Below are 20427 nucleotides of genomic sequence, written 5' to 3'. Positions count from 1 at the left end.
AGTTTTTATTGCCGTTTCAAATATACCGGTCATTTTTGAAACACCCTGTATGTAGATGCTGATGTAGATTACTATCGTGCAGTGAAGATACTGATTGTGTCTTTGCGCAGGCGTATTTCACATACGATCAGAATCTCTTTGGATTTTCTGCCAGGTTTCAGAACAGTTTCGTTCTGGAACCTATTAAAAGCATCTCGATTTGAAGTCCTCTCTAAATTTCGAACTTTAGTGAAACATTGCCAATCTTGGATATTTTGCGTGAATACCGGATGGTATTCAGTCACATACTGAGCAGAGGTCTACACTATGACCGAAAGCACTAAAAACATCAGAAATAAATATACTGTTTTGTACAATGAAAAATATGAGATTGCAAAAGTGCCGAATACACCGTAGTCTCGAACACCTGGTTCACGAAAAGAAGTTTGCCGGGGGGGGGGGGGCGGGGGGCGAGGAGAGGGCGCCAAATGATATGTGACTAGTGTGGAAAAATGTACTCAAACTGTACCTGACTGTATTTCCTGTTGATTCTTCAAATGGATGTCAATCTGGCATCCGTCCCTCCTGCGACTAGTTCTATGTCCTAGTTTCTCTTTAAATCGATTCATACGCCGACCCCTTATATTTAACCGATGTGACTGCTCCCACTGATTTTTCGGCAATCGTGTAACCACACAGCTCGTCTCTCCTCCGATGTGTGAACCGTATGTTATATTTGTGTATGTTGAGAGTCAACTGTCAACTCGAGCAATAAGCTTCGATCCTCTCCAGGTCTTCGGCATTTAACTGATTCTCCAGCATTGCGGCAGCCTTATGTCATTTACTTACCATACTGTGTTCAGTGACGGTCCTATAAAGCGCTGTTGGAGTACGCCCGAAGCTATTTTAATGTCTGAAGAGGTTCTCTGTTTGGAGCGACGCGACGTATTATATTTGCTAGGACGCGCTGGGTAGCCGCGCGGTCTAGGCGGCTTGCCACGGTTGGCGCGGCTCCCCCCATCGGAGGTTCGAGGGCTCCCTCGTGCATGGGTGTGTGTGTTGTCCTTAGCGTAAGTTAAAGTTTACATTAAATAGTGTGTAAGCCTAGGGACCGATGACCTTAGCAGTTTGGTCCCATAGGGACTTACCACAAATTTCCAAAAATATTTGCTAGAAAATCTTCAGTCAAATTATAAACCAGGACTGATTTTCCGTACGCTGCTACTTTGTTCATTAGGTGACAGTGCGGAATCGTATCGAACGCCTTCCAGAATTCGCGATACACGGCATCGACCAGCTTACCGATTTATTCTGCGTTCTGGGCTCGCGGACGAACAGATTGAGTAGGATTTCACACGATCGCTTTTTGTGAAATCCCCATTGATTCCTACAGAGGAGATTTGTGGTCTCCAAAAAGTCTCTAACACGCATACATATTAGAGTAGCCCTTATTTTTCAGCTTTCTAAAAGGTTAGCTCCCACCCTCCCTCCTATTTTGTTACAGTCAATGAAAAAACGATATGCGCAAAATTTTACCTCAGTCACACAAATACAGGACGACCCTCATAGACCACGAAGTTTCGAATTTTGCTGTTCGTGTTGTGCTATGCCTCATAATAATAATAATAATAATAATAATAATAATAATAATAATTATTATTATTATTATATAAAATTTTATTAGAGATACTTATTTTTAATAGCTCTGTTTTAAGACTTTAATCCTAATATTGTAATATACAGGGTGATTCACTAACTATTACCACCTACAATAACTCCGAAAGTATGATAGTAGCTGAAAAGTTTGTGGGACAAATGTTGCATGGGACAACAGGGGCTATAATATGACGTTGGTTTTTTGTTGCTAGGTGGGACCGCGTCAGAGATGTGAAGGTCAACTCTGTTTTTGTTTTAAATGGGATGCTATAGTTTGGTACTTATTTTCTGATAGCGGCTATCGAGACGAATCCAATGATGTGTAACAGTAAGGTCTTTGAAGGTCAACGAAGGTCAAAAAGGTGGCATGGACGTCCATTTACAGAAGCCGTTTGAAGTAATGACCATTGGTATCAATGCAGTGATGCAATCTTCTTATCATGGATTGAGTGGTATTCCTTATCTCTTCGGCACTTACCGAAGCACAAGCTCTGACAATTCTCTCTCGTATATCATACAAACAGTAAATATTCTCCGAATAGGGCGTATCCATCTAACGTGCCATTGACATGTAAACACCATTCGACGGTTTCGCAGTACAACACAAACTGGAACGGTAAGCCTAATGTGAATGGTGTATTCCTTCGAAGAACAAGTCTATATGCTTCTCATTTATGGAGAACGCCAACGAAATTCAGTGAGAGCTAGAGGCTTATACGCTGAAAGATATCCTCAACGTACTCACCCTACACGTCGTACATTAAAATGTGTGTGTGATAAATTGAGAAAAACTGATCTTTAACGCATCGGAAACATATCTGGCGAAGGAAAGTTACTAAAAAGGAAACGGAAATTGATACTCTTGCCTCTGGGGTTCGAGATCCTTGTGTTAGTTCGCGTCAAATCGCAAGGAAATCTGGTATGAGCCAGAGAAGTGTTGTTCGTGACCTGCATCGCCATAAATATCATCCTTACCATATCGGTCTCCACCAAGAATTAACTGGTGCGGATTGTATGCGTCGCATTGAATTCTGCCGATGGGCTCAACTTCAGATTCAGAGGGATGACACATTTATTAATTTGATTTTATTTATTGACGAGGCAACATGCACGAACCACGGTAATGTTAATTTGCATAACATACATTATTGGGCAACTGAAAATCCATGTTGGCTGCGGCAAGTTGCACACCAAAAACCGTGGTCGGTGAATTTATGGTGTAGGATTGTGGAACACATAATTATATGACACTGTTTCATCGAAGGAAATCGTAATGGTACGAGGTACACCACATTCCGACAAGAAACATTAGGTCTGTTATTAGGAGAAATACCTTTAGGAACAAGGAATAGAATGTGGTATCAATATGATCGGTGTCCGGCACATTTCTCGCTGATGGCTCGAAATGAGTTGTAGAGAAAATTCCAAAATCGTTGGATTTGACGAGGAGGAGATGTCTCGCAGCCAGCTCGTTCGCCAGACTTGACACCTCCTGGATTTTTTCTTGTGGGGATTCGTAAAAGACATTGGTTGTAAAGACGTTCCAGCTACACCCGAAGATATGCGAGAGAGAATTGTCAGAGCATGTGCTTCGATAAGTGCCGAAGAGATAAGGAATACCACTCAATCCATGATAAGAAGTTTGCATCACTGCATTGATACCATTGGTCATCACTTCCAACACCTTCTGTAAAAGGATGTTCATGCCACCTTTATGACATTCGTTGACTTTCAAAGACATTACTGTTACACATCATTGGATTTGTCTCGATAGCCGCTATCAGAAAATAAGTACTAAACTACAGCATCCCATTTAAAAGAACAAAGTTGACCTTCATATCTCTGAGGCGACCCCACCTAGCAATAAAAAAACCAACGCCATATTATGGCTCCCGTTATCTCATGCAACTTTTGTCCCACAAACTTTTCAGCTCCTATCATACTTTCCGAGTTATTCTTGGTGGAAATAATTAGTGACTCACCCTGTATATTATATCACATTTTTATTAGTAGTAAAACATTAATATTATGATTGTAGGTACTTGTAGTTGCCAATTGGGGATAAAAGCGACCACTTCCTTTCACGGATTTGAAGAGCATAAATTTAATCTAAGTGACTGCCGAGAATTAGTACTGCACTGGGATGGAAAGTTGCTTCCAGAGCTCAAAAGTACTGAAAAGGTAGATAAACCGATAATATCAATAATCTTTCAAGTCAAGAAACAGTTGTTGGGAGTCCCTGGAATCCTAATATCTTCTGTAGAAGATCAACCTATTGTTGTTGAGAACCTGTTTTGACTCACTGATGGGGGCAGCTTGTGGCACACACATGGAACTTTTTAAGAAATTTAGAGTCACTTGGTTGAAATTCGACAAGAACGCTTACACTACCGGCACCAGTGAAATGCCTGACGATGTTGAGTCCATTATTCTCGGATTTCTTGAAAAACGAAGTTTCTATGCAAAAACAACTGTGAGATGATTACCGAAAACTGATGGAATTAACGGTGATCTTTCTTACCGGCTTTCCACAGACTGGATTATCGTTTCGCACCCCAGGATATGTATCTCATTCTTATTTGATGGCAGAGGCCATGCATGCAATCAAGTTACACATGATTCAGGATCAGTTTTACTTTTGTGATATGGAGAAGAACTCACTAAAAGGAATACGTATTTTAACTATAGATATGTACGTCGGGGTCTGGTTTCTGTCAACAGAAGCAATTAAGGCTACTTGCCATGATATCCTTTTCATGAGCCAACTAATAAATTATCAGCATGTTGATCCAGCAATTAATAAGACTGCTCCAAAAGAAAAATCAAATCACCTCTAGCACTTAGCTTCAGAAACTGTGGATTCAGCTTTGTTAGATGACTATGTTCCAACAAGGGTCAAGGGAAATATAGAAGTTATCTTGGAATTAGGAAAAAGGTGAAGAAGAAGGAGACAAAAAAACTAAAAAAACATCAGACAAAGAAGTGACCTTCACTCTTTTAAGAATATTGACTTTTCATCATCTATAACACCTAACACGCCATCAAAATGGCGTCTGTAATGGAGGTGCGTTCCAAGCAGAGAGCTGTCATTGAGTTTGTTACGGAGGAGAACCAGAGCATCGCAGATATTCGTAGGCGCTTGTAGAACATCAACGGAGAACTGACAGTGAACAAGAGCACGGTGAATCGTTGAGCGAGGCGCCTGTCACTATCGCAACAAGGTCACACAAACCTGACCGATCTCCCGCATACCCGCCAGCCGCACACAGCTATGACATCTGCATTATTGTAACGTACGGACGCTCTCATTCCAGATGATCGATGGATCACAATCAAACACATCGCTGCACAACTGGACGTCTCTGTTGATAATGCTGAGACACACGTCCACCATTAGAGGTATTCAAAGGTATGTGTCCTGTGGGTTCCTCACCGCCTAACACACGATCATAAAGAGCAACAAAGGACCATCTGTGCATAATTACTTGCACGTTACGAGGCTAATCGTGACAATATTTTGTCGAACATCGTCACAGGCGGTGGAAAATTGGTTCGTTGCTCAGAAACTGGAAACAAAAAGGCAATCCATGGAGCGGCGAGACATCACCTCTCCTCCGAAAAATAGTTCAAAGCCGCACGCTCAGCCGGTATAAAGTCGTGGCAACGAGCTTCTGGAACACTGAAGGCGTTATGTCTTTGGTATCCTCCCTCAAGCTGCTACCATCAACGCTGAAGTGTATTGCGCTGCCCTCAGGAAATTGAAGAAACGACTTCTGCGTGTTCGTCGCCACAAAGATCCAAACGAACTTCTCCATGACACCGCTTGGCCTCTGTCGACCCTACAGCGCGGGTCTCGCACCTTCAGACTTCCATCTGTTTGGCCCAATGGAGGGTGCACTCCATGGGAAGCAGTGCTTGGATGATTGGGAGGTTATTGATACAGCAAGGTGTTGCCTCCTACGTCGACCAGTAGAGTGTTACCATGCGGGCACGCAGGCCTTACCAGTGCGGAGGCGTAAGGCCATCGCATTGGACGGAGATTATGTTGAAAAACAGGGTTTTGCAGCCAAAAGAGTAGGGGAATTATATAATGTATTGTAATCCTGAATAAAACCAACTTGCTTTCAGGAAAAAAAATTGCATTCCTGCTGTAGCCCCGGCTATACCAGTTAAGTTCGTTTTAGAGTATGCTAATACAATAGCTCAATATTTGGCAGTGATATAGCACACTCGTTCGTCGAAAGAGACATACCTAAAGATTAGAAAGTTGCGCAGATCACATCAGTACTCAAGAAAGGAAATGCGAGTAATCCGCTGAATTACAGACCTAAATTACTGACGTAGATTTGAAGTCGAATTTTAGTGCATGTACTGCGTTTGAACATCATGAATTACCTCGAAGAAAACGATCTCTTGACAAATAGTTATCAAGGACTCAGAAAATATTGTTCTTGTGAAACACAACTAGCTCTTTATTCACGCGAAAGAGATTCCTTTGATACTATATCCACACATATGGCCAATTTAAATCAGCCACATTGGATACAGTGCATAGTAAAGCCGTGTTTGAAAGGTTAACTTTTCGATTAAGTCCCCTTTCAATTGAGTTCAAATTTCACCCAGGGCCTACCTTACGTTGCGGAACTTTGAGGAATGTGGTGCAGGTGTGATGGAGCAATGGCGCATTTTGTTGCTGATACAAGACGGCATCTAACGCGCCAATACTGTCCAACATGGATGGGCCAAGCACGGGCTGTATCTCGGTCTCCACGGCCACCTGACGTCATTCCTCTGGATTTTTCAGTCTGGAGTCATCAAAGTCGGACTGTCATATCCTTTTTTGGAAAGTTGGATGTTGGTTCTGCTGCTGCATGCATACACAAACTCTGAGTCGTAGATATTATTACAACGAGTGGTAGCGAGCGAGCAGTTGTTGAGAATAGTTGGACGCAGCCTAGCGTGGAGGTAAGCTGACAGTTCGCAGCCTGCTCTGACCGTGCTAGTGGCGCCAAAGGAGATTTTCCTATTAATCGAGGATTTTTGGTAATTTGGCATTTTGTTGCGCGTAGTTGTTGCTTACTTGCGCACTGGAGGGATTTTGTCAGATTTGTATATGCGTACATTGAAAGTAATATTCGTATCTTTGTTGTGGCCAGATACATGATTATTGATTAAGAACATCGTGGTATAATGAAAGGTTTTGCTAATCAAATTGTACAAGGAAAAGAAAGGTCTGAGTAGAATTTGTCAGTGTGTAACTCGTCAATTTCAAAATATAGTAAATTAAAATTTTTTATTAATTCCTTTCACTTTTTTCCACCACTTTAGGCTTGTTGACTAAACCTCTCCTGAATATTTAATTTCTATAAAAAAAACTAGCAGAAGTTGCATGAGTAGTTGTGACTATGCATTGGAATCTGCATCGATCGCAGTATTTCATTTGAATTATTTTAGCATGTTGCAGCGGCAAGACGAGATAAGTTGTTTGATGCGTGCAGGAACATTACAGTATAATTGTTAGGAGATGTTAGAGAACATTTTAAAAATCTCAGTCAGATACAAGAGAGTTGATTTTTCATGATTTATAAGAACAGTAATTAATTTCTGTTTTTTTGTTCTCTATCAGAATACTGACATGTCCGATAGTAGGAAGTTCCAGAAAATGTTTGAATACTGATATACTGGAATAAGGGTTTTCATAATACAAGTTGTACGGCTACATATCAGATTTTATGATAATGATAATAAAGTATCACTAGATAGTCTAGCAATTTTCAGGGAAAAATTATAGATAACCATAATATTGTCAGAGATAGAGCTTTACACATTTCTATGCGTCTGTTGCATTAACAATAACTTTTTATAATAAAGCCATTCACCAGAATAATCATAAAAATATGTTTTGGCAGTAAACTTTCAGTCATCTGAAAAGTTAACTGTATAACTCACCTACTGATACGGTTGAAGAACTGGGACAATAAACTGTTCAGAATTGTCAAGATTTACGAGAAGATCTGGGGGTGTTCGAAAGATTTCGTAACTCACTGCAGAGGCAAGACCAGCAGTATTTCATCTAATTGTGAGGACGACACGTGGGAAACCTCCGTTCACAGATATAAGTACATATTAAACTGTAACCTGTCACATGCTAGAGGAGTATTGCACTTCTTGTTAAGGTAGGCCTTGGATGAAATTTTATCCCAAATATATGGGGACTTAATCGAATAGTTTACATTTGAAATACATTTACATCAACTAGGGCAGTATTTGTTATTGAATTCAGTGACAGCTTGGAGTCACACACTCAACACATTCGCAATTACTTTCTTTCTTTCTTTCACTGGTGCTATGTCCCACGCTGACGCAGGGTCGGCATTGTTAGGAACGGAATTAGTGTACCCCTGCTGTCTGCGTCGAGTGTAATGAATGGAATAGTGCTAGCGTGTTCAGATGTCTGCGAGTCGTGTAACTGAGGCGGAACGTGGGGACCAGCCAGGTATTCGCGTAGCGGGATGTGGAAAACCGCCTAAAAACAACATCCAGTCTGGCCAGCACACCGACCGACGACTGTAATCCGCCGGGCGGATTCGATCCGGGGCCGGTGCGCCTACCCGAGTCCAGGAAGCAGCGCATTAGCGCTCTTTTTTTCTTTTTTTTTCGTTATTGATCGTTGTGTTTGGTCTTTGCGGACGTCGCAAGACATCCTGTTCAAGTTCGGTGGTTGATCGTTCCACTCAGTTTTTTTATTACAGAGGCCAACCGGCTCTCTGACCGAACACGCTGAGCTACCGTGCCGGCGGCGCTCTCGGCTAACCTGGCAGGTACATTCACAATTACTTCTCGAGTGGTTAACGTGCGGAGCCGTGTTTACTGGAACGTTTTTGCTTCTGTTATCGGATACTTTCACCCGCGTCCGTTTTCGCCATTAACTGTGATACACCTTGTATGTGAATTTTGGACATGGACGCCCCAAGCGGCCGCTTGTGTCGCCTGGGCCTTAAACCAGCCTTTTGTGTAGCCCACGCACGAAGGAGCTAGCTCGTTCGCCGGTACTTGAGTTTTTTTTGCTCGTCAGTCCGCGACCGTTCTAAAATAGCATTTGTAGATGGAGAGAGAAGCAGCACTTTTTGTCGCTGTTTCGCGTAGTTAGCACAGAAATGTTACGAAACTACTAATGGAGTCATCATTGATGAAAGGCGGAACTTTGGAAAGCACATCGGAACAGTAACACAAAGAGCCCTACAAGTACACAACAACCTTATCTCCATTGGACAGCCGGCCGCGGTGGTCTAGCGGTTCTAGGCGCGCCGTCCGGAACCGCGCGACTGCTACGGTCGCAGGTTCGAATCCTGCCTCGGGCATGGATGTGTGTGATGTCCTTAGGTTAGTTAGGTATAAGTAGTTCTAAGTTCTAGGGGACTGATGACCACAGTAGTTAAGTCCCATAGTGCTCAGAGCCATTTGAACCATTTCCATTGGACATAAAAGTTTCCATTTTCCCCCTCATCTGATAGAACTATATCATGACAGCATATTAAAATCAATAGTTGGTTACGGCTCGAGAGTCTGGGCGCACAGGTTCAAAAATGGTTCAAATGGCTCTGAGCACTATGGGACTTAACATCTGTGGTCATCAGTCCCCTAGAACTTAGAACTACTTAAAACTAACTAACCTAAGGACATCACACACATCCATGCCCGAGGCAGGATTGGAACCTGCGACCGTAGCGGTCACGCGGTTCCAGACTGAAGCGCCTAGAACCGCTCGGCCACTCCGGCCGTCCTGGGCGCACAGGCTCACGAGGGTGGTGCCCGCCATGACAGTGAGAAGGGTACTGAGAAACATGATATTAAGGTCAGTGGGGGACTACAGGACATCTCCAGGTGGGGCCCTGTTAGTGATGGGCTCTGTCCTCGTGACATCAAAATTAGAGAGCAAGCAGCGTGGTTCTGGGCCAAGAAAGGGAACATCGAGAAAACAGGGGACATTCTGGGTTTTCGGGTTGGGGATAAGAGCGTGATTATGAGAAGAGGCGAGGAGCGATGGCAGGAATCCTGGGAAGCTGATGATACTGACCGAAGAACATTTCAACTTTTACCAGGCGTGAAAGAAAGGTTGGGCATGAAATTCTTTGAGGCAACTCGGGGACTATTTCATTTTCTGACTGGTCATGGGCCCTATCCGACATATCTATGTCGGTTTGGGAAGAGGGCTACGCCTACGTGTGACTGTGGTGCATCGGAGGGTACTCCCGACCATGTGGTTTACGAGTGTCCGCTTTTCAGTGATGTAGCAGCCGCATTATGACAACAACTACCAAATAATGGGACGTACTTCCTATTGAGGCGTGAGGATACATTTCGTACTTTAAACAATCTAGCTAACGAGGTATCCCGGAAAGTTCTATAAGAATTTCTGAGGGATGATTCGTGAACAGTAACAACTAAACAAATGTGTCCCAGTACCCCGATCCTGTACCGCCTGTGCATGCATGGATAGGTCGACTATTATCACAGTTGGAATCCGCCACGTGCAGGACTAGCGGGAGGAAGGAGGGGGGGGGGGAGTGGGGTGGGGTACAACAATACCGAACTGAGACATGCACCGGACTTGATATAGGATAGAATCTAGTTAGTAGGACTTAGAACTAGGAAACAAAAATAGGAACCTGCAGCGACTGTCATTCTCGGCCTGCCAAGTGTCAGGGGCACGCTCATCGGGATTAGCTCGATGGGCAAGACCGTGCAGCAGGTTTACACACTTCAGTGACACACTTGTGACGCTGCAAGCAGTAGAGGTTAGCCATTAAGTAGGCATCAGAATAAGTAGATTATCAACAACAGTAAATAAATTGCCCATTGTAATACACTGTACTGTACTGTAAGCTCACTTCTAAACACTGTAAATAAGCTGCTAAAAATAATATTATTGTAACATTCAAGGACCCACTAATCATGCGAGGTGCTGGGTAGTTACGTATAATACATAAAGATCAAGAATAAAGATTTTTTTCTTTATCGTTAAAATTTCGAGACCGTTCGTTTCTAGAAGCGCAAGTCAGTTCATTGATTGCTCCTACGTATATCCTGTGGGAAGACTATGAGGGTAAGATGAGAGAGATTTGAGTTCACACGGAGGCTTACCTGAAAGCGGTCTTCCCGCGCGTCATTCGCAGTTAAAACACGAAAGGTACATGTGACAGTGGCTACACAAAGTACCCTTCGTCACACATCATAAGGTCGTTTGCAGGGTATAAATGTACATGTCAATGTAGATACTATTTCATGCAGAAATCACGGCGGAACTGAACAAATGCTTATTGATCTGGAAGCTTTAACTGAAGCATAACATAGGATATGTAAGGGTGAAAATGCGGGTTGTTTTTGATAATGTTCCGGCACGACAGTTCTACAGCCAACCACCAATGCAATCTTATTGTACACTTCTGTACGCTATCTGTCCCTTGAGTAACCGTATCTCATGTTAGTACTCGTTTCGGTTAGGTTTGTTTAATTTTTTTTCTGTAGTGATTTCTTCCCTGTTCAACTGAGTTGTCACGAAATGCGTAAGACACTTTTTGGGTAAGTTTTATTTTGATAATCCCGTCTTATAATAGCACTGAGATATGTAATGCATGAAGTGGACGTTGTCTGTGAACAGGACAAGTAGATGCACTGCCATTTCAGTCTTTGCGCAGGCTCGTTACACAGAACGTAGATGTGGCTGACCGACCTCTGCTAGCGGGCGACAGCATGTGGAGGTGCACGGAGGCAGCGCCGGCGCTCTCGCCGAAGACGGTGACGTTGTGTGGGTCCCCGCCGAACGCGGCGATGTTGTCGCGCACCCAGCCAAGCGCCAGCGCCTGGTCCTTGAGGCCCATGTTGCCCGGAACTTCAGCGTCGGCCGTGCTCAGGAAGCCTGCGCAAAGAAGTAAGGGAAGAGGGGGTACTTTGGATCGAGGCAGTTCCCTGAAACGATAACTTATTTGGAAAGCTGGTTTGAAGAGAATAATGAAAGAAATGCTTATAGGAGAAATTTTTGCAAAGAACTTAGAACGCAAGGCCTGCAACTAACTTTGGGGATCTATTTAATGAAGGGGATGATAGCTTTATGAACGTAAAAGAAAACAGTTCGGCATCTATATTAAAAATGAATTAAGATCAACGGTGGAGCCTTAGCAAGTACATGCGTATGGAGTCGTTGAAAACGACTGTGTAGTTTGCAACAGAAATAATACTGAGTTAGGTGAAATGGTATCTACTTCAGTAGAATTCAATGGTAATTGTGTAGAGACAATAGTGCCTGAATCTAGTGTTTGTGTGAATGAGGATGTGCAAGGGGGTACGTGCTCCAGTGATTTGCGTGAATCTAATTCTGACCAGGCAGGTTTAGATGAATCATATGGTTTTGGTGGTGATTCTTTTTGTAATACGCAGAATATAGCTGCAGATAATTATGCTTTTGTGTTTGAAGCTGTGAGTGATAGTATAATTCCCAATGATGCAAATTCTGTTGCAAAATGTATGAATTAAGAAGTGGGACACACACATTTCCGTAAAGTCAGGGAGAATAAGAAGCGGAAAGATTTGATTGTAGTGAATGGATAGCCAGGACAAAGTGGTGTCAGAAGTGGGCACCTAACTATTGGGAGCTTAGTAAGCATGATTATTCTAGGCACATCTGGGAGTTAAGTGTGGAGAATCTTGAGTACAAAGATGTTTTCAAAGAAATATCTAATTGTGATAAAGATTTTGAATTATTAGGGGCAGAGTATGTAATTATAATGGGGAAACATAATATGGGGAATAATAGTAGTGTGCATAATAGTTCGTTAGTGGAAATGATGAAGATGATGATGAAATCAAAAATTTCTTGATTTATAATGATGAAAAGTATAAGGGTATGGATGAGATTGAATTAGATACTGAATGACAAAGCGACCATGGTAAAACATACATGTAGCTTCTAGAAAGCTGAGTAGATCTCAAGTAATATGTCACTCACTGGATACTGAATAACTTTACCAATAATCGAAAATTATACATTTCGGCGTGTGCCACAATCAGGTAATCTGTCAAAAATAGAACATTACATATTGCTATATATGTAATAATAAAAACATGAAATTAAATTTTAAAAAAATTGCAAAAAAACCAATACACACAATTCTGCCAAACCTGTACACATAAGGCACATAACCTGGCACTGAAGGAAGCAAGAGGACCTGATCGTTACATGATATTAACATAACCAACACGAACAGACTGAACAAGAATCCTGAGCTGTGTACAAAGTAAATAAATTTGAACACCACATAGCATTACGTGAATGGCTACAGAATATTACAGCGTCATCAAGCTTTGTGAAGATTTTATTATGAGTAACAATAGTTCAGTATAATATTTCAAATTCATAATAGAAAGAGACAACAATATTCAGAGCAAAAGAACTTTAAAAAAATTACTGGCTGCTTACAAGATGCATTATTATTTCCGTAATAAAGATGTAGGATGTGTTTTGTACACGCAGTCGCATTGCTCCGTTGTGTTACAACTTTATATATAGCACAAACCACATGTAAAATACAGAAACACTAACATCAAAAAGAATAAAAACATAATCATTAAAATACTGGATGTAATACACGTGACCTAAACTACAAGATTAGTGGTCTTATGTATGGGGTGAGAGAACTCAACGTCACACTACAGTAACTGCACTACCGAGAGTGTTTGGTCAAGAAAATTATGTTATTGTTCTTATTTATTTTTAGAACTTTTGTATTTTACATGTAGATTGCACTACATATTATTAGCTGTAACATTGTAGGAGAATACAACTGCATGTACTAAAGATATTCTACATCCTTATTATGGGAAACAATATGGAACCTTGTAAGCAGCCTGTAGTTTTTTCAAAAAGTCTTTTGTTCTGAATATTGTTGTCTCTTTGTCATTTGAAATATTGCTCTGAATTACTGTTATTCATAATACAGTCTGCACAAAGTTTGAGAGCGCTTTAATATCTCATAGCCACGCACGTAATACCATCTGGTGCTAAAATTTGTTTACTTTGTACTCAGCTTAGGATTCTTGTCCTATCTATTCATGTTGGTTACGTTAATATCATGTAATTATCAGGTCCATAGATTACCTTCAGTGCCATGGTAAATGCCTTATGTCTAAACGTCTAGAAGAGTTATGCATATTGATTTTGTAACTATTTTTGATTATCATTTCATGTATAGTTATACATAATGTTCTATTTTCGACAGACTATCTGATCATGGCATACGCCTACATGCTTCATTTTCGATCTATAAAGTCATTTTGTATCCAATGAATAACATATTACCTTGTGACCTACTTAGCTTTCTACATACTACATATATAGATAATGAATGGATGGGGGGAAGATGAATGTAATTATGGAGCCAAAGACTCAATAGGCTTTGCAGAATTTCACTAGCAATTGATACCAGAAACATGGGAGAGAAAAAAAATGAAGTTTTCAGAAACTTAGCGCAATTATGTGTAGAAAATTCAGAATTTAAAGAAGTTTTTAATTTAAGCTTTGCAGGGTATGATAGGATAGAACATTTAGTGTAAATCAGGTATGCCCATGATGTGAACTTGAGGTAGGGGAGGATCTGTTAACTGAAAATGAATCAAAACATGATCACTTGATAAAAGTTCAGCCTCTAATAAATCTCGGAGTGGTAGAAGTATGTGAGACTGCTTTGGTGGATAATGGGAGCTCTGTTTGTGAAGTAGCAGAGGAGACAATTGAATTTTCAGTTACAGGAGTAAGAACTAAAATTCTGTTGGGAATTACAGTCAGCCAGTAAAGAAGGAAGTTGTTTCAGATGTAAACATTGATGGGAACTTATTTAATCAATCTTTCCTTGTGCTGCTAAATTTGAGACAGGACACAGACTGTCTAAGTAAATATGAGCCAAGAATATACTGTAAAGAGAGAACCTGAGCTAAACTCGGTCCAGACAGGCCTCGGAAGACCAAACGGCACCGACTGACCGCCGTGTCATCCTCCACCAATAGGCGCCATTGGATGTGGGTATGAAGGGGCGTGTGCTCAGCACACCGATGGCTGTTGTCAGCTTTCGTGACCAGAACCGCTACTTCTCAATCAAACAGCTCCTCAAATGGCTTCCCAAGGGCTGAGTGCACCCTACTTGCCAACAGCACATGGCGGACACAGATGGTCACCCATCAAAGTGCTAGCCAAGCCCAACAGCGCTTAACTGTGGAGATACGACGAGAACCGGTGTTACTACTGCGGCAAGGCCATTGACACTGTTAAGAAGATGTACTTGAAATAAATGCCAGAGGTGATAGGAAGAAAATTAAGATTAAGGGCACTTTGACTGGAAAGAACTTGGTGATCAGCTTATGTGAGTTAGTGGTAAGTGGAAAGGAGACAGTGCAAGAGGGAATAGATTAAGCTAAAACAGGCCATTACATAAGTGTATATAGCAGGCTAAGTTTATTGTTTGCTTTATTTTTGAACATTATTATGTAGTCGCATTAAAGATAAGATTTTTGGCGAAGCAGTGACAGGCCACATTATTGCAAGCAGCAGCTGCTTAGAATCAATGCAATGGTGACAACTGAATAATTTTCTCGTGTTTTGGTTAAGAGTTTTGTGGGGGTTCTTATTGTCATGGGTGAATGTTACGTATGTTTATTTCAAAATGTTTGAGGGGTATTCTACTGTCGAGATGAATATTTTAGGGGTGTATTCACTACGGGTTTACTAGATTAAGGATTTTGCACATGTTAACTACATGTATTCTTGTGTGAATGTGGGAACTGAAACTATGAGCTACAAATCAAGGGGCAAAAACAGTGTTGTTCAATAAGCTTTAACAGCTGCAATTACCATATTCTATCTTAATACGTATACTTTGCTTAAGCAAAGGGGATGGGTTGCAATACGGAAGTTATGACATTATACACAGTTGTTGCAAGAGTGGTGATTTTAATTTGGTCACACGCAGAACTTCTCTTGGTGCATGGGGCTTCAGCTATTAACTGGTAAAAAGTCAGCTAATTATTAGGAAATGAAATTAAACTGGCATGAAGTCGTAGCATTAAATGTATTAGCTATCTTTTTTGCATAAGATGTTATATTGGTTGTGGTGTTGTTTATTCATGTGGGCTAGATTAGGTTCTAGCAGTGAAGTGTGCAGTTTTGTTTAATATGTTTTAATTGGTGGCCTTAAGCTACGGTAAACTATTAAGGTACATCAGTCAGCTTCTTTTGGATTTTTGCTAAAGGAAGGACTAATTTGCTACCTGATGCTTGTTCACGACACAATTCATCTGTTTAGCATTCTGATAATTATTTACGCCACATCTTGGGTTCATTTTGCTTGAAAAAACTTTGTCTTAATGTAGTTCAGTGGCAACGGCTTGGGTTACTCTGGACTTCAGTGGAAAAAGTCGTTGGTACAGAAATGAAAAGTCTGTACTTAGCAAGCATATCTTGCTCCAGCCATCTCGTACTTACGCCTGTTGAGCCAAAGACCATACTACAACACACTCGTATCTCAAATCGAACGAAAATATCGATATCTCGATAGAGCCTGACAAGGATTGTATACATTTTTCTGGCAGACACTGTAGTTTTGAGTGTATCGAATCTGGATAGCAGAGGGAGTGGGTTTCGATCTGTCTGGTTCTTGGTATTCAGATGTTTGTAAATAATAGATGACTCACTGAGAGATTTTTGTTCGTTGGTAGCATGTCAACTAGCTAAAATGGTTCAAATGGCTCTGAGCACTATGCGACTTAACTTCTGAGGTCACCAGTCGCCTAGAACTTAGAACTAATTAAACATAACTAACCTAAGGACATCACACACATCCATGCCCGAGACAGGATTCGAACCTGCGATCGTAGCGGTCACTCGGCTCCAGACTGTAGCGCCTAGAACCGCACAGCCACTCCGGCCGGCTCAACTGGCTAAGGAGAGTTGGAAACAGCACCACTGGTATAAACTGTATCTTTGTTACGAGACTAGATGCACATAGCAAGACATCGAAGGTATTAAGATCAGTATTCGTTCGTGCTGCAAAAGTACAGGAAAAAAAATCGTAACAACAAATGATAATTAAAGTAGAGTAATGAAATATCGGGAATATATTTGTCTAGGCAATACACTCAAAAGATTAACAATGCAAGATCACAGGTTAATGTAAGCGCGAGATAAGTCATTGAAAACGTGAAATGCTTGGACATTAACAATCGGAGTTACCGCCAGAATGTTGAACGCAAGCATGCAAACGTGCATGCATCGTGTTTTATAGATGCCAGATCTCAATTTGTGGGATGGAGTTCCATGCCTGCTGCACTTGGTCGACCAGTACAGGAACGGGTAATGCTGTTTGTGGATAACGCTGGAGTTGTCATCAAATGATGTCCCATACGTCCTCGATTGGAGACAAATCTGGTGATCAAGCAGGCCAAGGCAACATGTAGACACTCTGTAGAACATGTTGGGCTACAACAGCGCTCTGTGGGTGAGCGATGTAAACACCCCCTGGACTGCTGTTCGTGAATGGCAGCACAGCAGGTCGAATCACTCGATTGACGCACAAATTTGAAGTCAAGGTGCGAGGGATAAGCACAAGAGTGCTCCTGTTGTCATACAAAACCACGCCCAGACCGCAACTCTAGATGAGTTCCAGACTGGTTGGTTGCAGGTCTTCAACTGGCCTCCTTCTAACCGATGCACGGCCATCACTGGCACTGAGGCAGAACCACATTTCATCAGCAAACACAACAGATCTCCATCCTACCCTCGAATGAGCTCTCACACCACTGAAGTCGCAGAAGGTGGCGGTTTGGGGTCAGTGGGATGCACGCTAATAGGCGTCTGGCACAGAGCTGTCCTTGAAGTATTCATTGCGTTGCTGTAGGGCCAGCTACTGCTCAAATTGCTGCTGCAGATGCAGTACAGTGCGACAGAGCCATACCCTGAACACGGCGATCTTCCCTCACAGTATTGTCATGTGGCCGTCCATTGCCCATTCATCTTGTGACCGTACATTATCGTGACCACAACTGCCAGCAATCAAGCGCAGCCGGCCGCTGTGGCAGAGAACTTCTAGGCGCTTCGGTCCGGAACCGCGCTGCTGCTACGGTTGCAGGTTCGAATCCTGCCTCGGGCATGGATGTGTGTGATGTCCTTAGGTTAGTTAGGTTTAGGTAGTTCTAAGTCTAGGGGACTTATGACCTCAGATGTTAAGTCCCATAGTGCTTAGAGCCATTTGAACCATTTTGAATCATGCGCGATACCTACATTCCTGCCAAGTTTTTCTGCAATATCGCGGAAGGAACAGCCAGCTTCTCGTAGCCCTATTACATGACCTCGCTCAAATTCAGTGACGTGTTGATAATGACGTCCTTGTTGCTTTAATGGCATTGTTGAGTAACATCAACTCACCGCCCCAAACTCATGACCGCAACAACATGCATTTAAAGCAAATTTGATTTGCATCCTCATAGCCGCGGGGGTTAGCCGCGCTTTCTAGGGCTCTCTGTAACGGTCCGTGCGGCTCCCCCCCGCCGGAGGTTCGAGTCCTCTCTCGGGCATGGGTGTGTGTGTTGTCAATAGTGTAAGTTATTTTAAGTTAGACTAAGTAGTGGGTAGGCTTATGGACCTATTACCTCAGCAGTTTGGTCCCATAAGACCTTACCACAAATTTCCAGTTGCGTCCTCATAATGGCATTACTATCGCCACACTTATGTGACTGGCGTGAAATTTGGGAATACATCATCTTTCAGATGTAAAATCACAGGTACTAACTTCCGTTTATGTCACACAACTCGATCTTGGTGATCTAATTTTTCCATCAGTGTATATAAAAGGTGAGACGGGGCCAATTGATGAGCTATTAGAAAAAGATAAAAGGAACTTATAGAGAGCTTTAGGCAACTATGATAATGGGACTGTGTCCACAGAAGTTTAATTTTAATTTTTTTTTCATTTTGTTTATTGTGTTTTTCAGACAGATTGTACTTGAAAATGCACACAAAACATAAGAGATTACAATCGTCGTTTACTAGGATGTATGTTACTTGTTTTATTTACAGACTTCTACTGAATTCTGGTATGCAGGGGGATACAAATATTTGAATATGTTAAGGATAATATTTAGGATAGAAGATGCTGACAAGTTGGATAAGTTTTTCTTGAATTCGAAGACATGAGTACAATATTTTGTGCGTACATCGCAGTGTTTGGTGGTACGTGCGATACCATTCATTACGTGTATGGAGTAGGAAGCAGTGGTACTGAAACGGTTCATCCTGGAAATGGCTACGAGAAACTTTAACAACAGACGCGGCCGTGTACGCGCGTCTTGCTGTAACGTTATTAGCTGAATTGGCAAGTGTTATGACAGCTAAGAGAACATGTTTTGATAGCTGTGAGGGACATGCTGGTCGGACGACCTTTGTGATGCCGTCAATAGATGGCGGCACCTTGGAGGCACGATGATCGGCAGAGCACAGAGACTCTGAACATGTAGTAGCAAAAACTTCAAAGAGCATCCACCATGGCTGATTTGGCTGAATAGAGAAAATATAAAAAAGATAAACTCAAATGAAAGCTAGATACAACCAGTGACAGAGAAGACAGTAACATGGTTTAAAACACAGAACTTAGACGAGTGCGTGAGTGAAAAAGCGCCCTCGCTACGAGATTTAGTTTTCAAGTTACTCATTGTTAAATGTTTACGATTTAAAATTATCTTTAAAAACTGATAACTCATTAACGCAATAAGCGATTAATACAAACTTAGTGACTGTGGATATGTCTCACTGAGTACTATCGAATTATTATGGCAGGTTTTTTGTGAATTTTAAGTATTTTAAATTAAAGGCAGGAATGTATATTCCCCAGATGAAGAAGTGAATTTTCTCGTAAATGAAACGTCAAATAGTGAATATAGTGGCAGCGTTAGTAAACAGATATAATAGGGATGTATGACTGTAATTAATTTTGTTTATTTTTGTTGATAACATAACGACGCAAATTAGCGTCCACAGGGACAGAAACACGATTTGTGATTAAAATATTACAGATACAGAAAAAATATTATCAACATTAAAAATCTGATGAAATTTGCGTCAAAATTCATGTCTAATAGGTAAATATAACATTAAATTTATATTTTAAGTACGCTTTCGGAAGTCGGAAGTGTGTGACTTTGACTCACGTTAATGCGAGGGTATAAATAACAGCGGCCAATTTCGAACGGGTCTGGCGCAGTGCATACGTCCGGGCAGTCACGGTTGGGACCTGTAAGTGACGCAGTGTATAAGCGGCGGTAAGTCGCCTTGTGTGTGTATCAGAATTATTTCTAATTATCTGGTTGTGGACTTCTAATATTTCGATGTACCGTCGGTAAATAATCTTAAATATTTTCAGCTTGCGGACTCTGAATATTTCGGGTTAGGCGACTTACCGTAAGCTTTAAAAACTTTCCTGCAGTCAATATAAGGTGATCTGCACTTAGAATTCCGTTAGTGCATGATCATGGTACTTCCACTTTAGACCTCTGATAAAGCAGCTTCAGCTAATTTTTGTCGATTTTCGGCAGTTTATGCGAATCGTGATGTTGGTCAGTTATTTGAACCTTCGCACAGACAGTTCAATAGCAAACGATTGGAATTGTGTGAAATTGTACCTTGCTTTTCTGCAATAAACTCAGCTTGTTAAGCATTAAAATGCTTCGAGAAGTGAACATTAATTTACTGCCAAT

The 20427-nt window shown here is 41.6% G+C and overlaps 1 protein-coding gene across 1 annotated transcript in view; it reads right to left on the bottom strand.

Annotated features, from left to right (window-relative positions):
• The window catches only part of LOC124775452 (juvenile hormone esterase-like), a 188368-nt gene that overhangs the window by 82891 nt on the left and 85050 nt on the right, over positions 1-20427 (bottom strand). The window contains exon 5 of the mRNA XM_047250284.1: positions 11369-11554. Within this exon, the coding sequence (XP_047106240.1) occupies positions 11369-11554 (186 nt within the window). The remainder of the gene's footprint in view (positions 1-11368; positions 11555-20427) is intronic.

The sequence above is a fragment of the Schistocerca piceifrons genome, chromosome 2 (assembly GCF_021461385.2).
Source record: "Schistocerca piceifrons isolate TAMUIC-IGC-003096 chromosome 2, iqSchPice1.1, whole genome shotgun sequence".
NCBI lineage: Eukaryota > Metazoa > Arthropoda > Insecta > Orthoptera > Acrididae > Schistocerca > Schistocerca piceifrons.
Note: the sequence above shows the minus strand (reverse complement) of the source record. Positions and strands in the feature narration are given on the sequence as shown.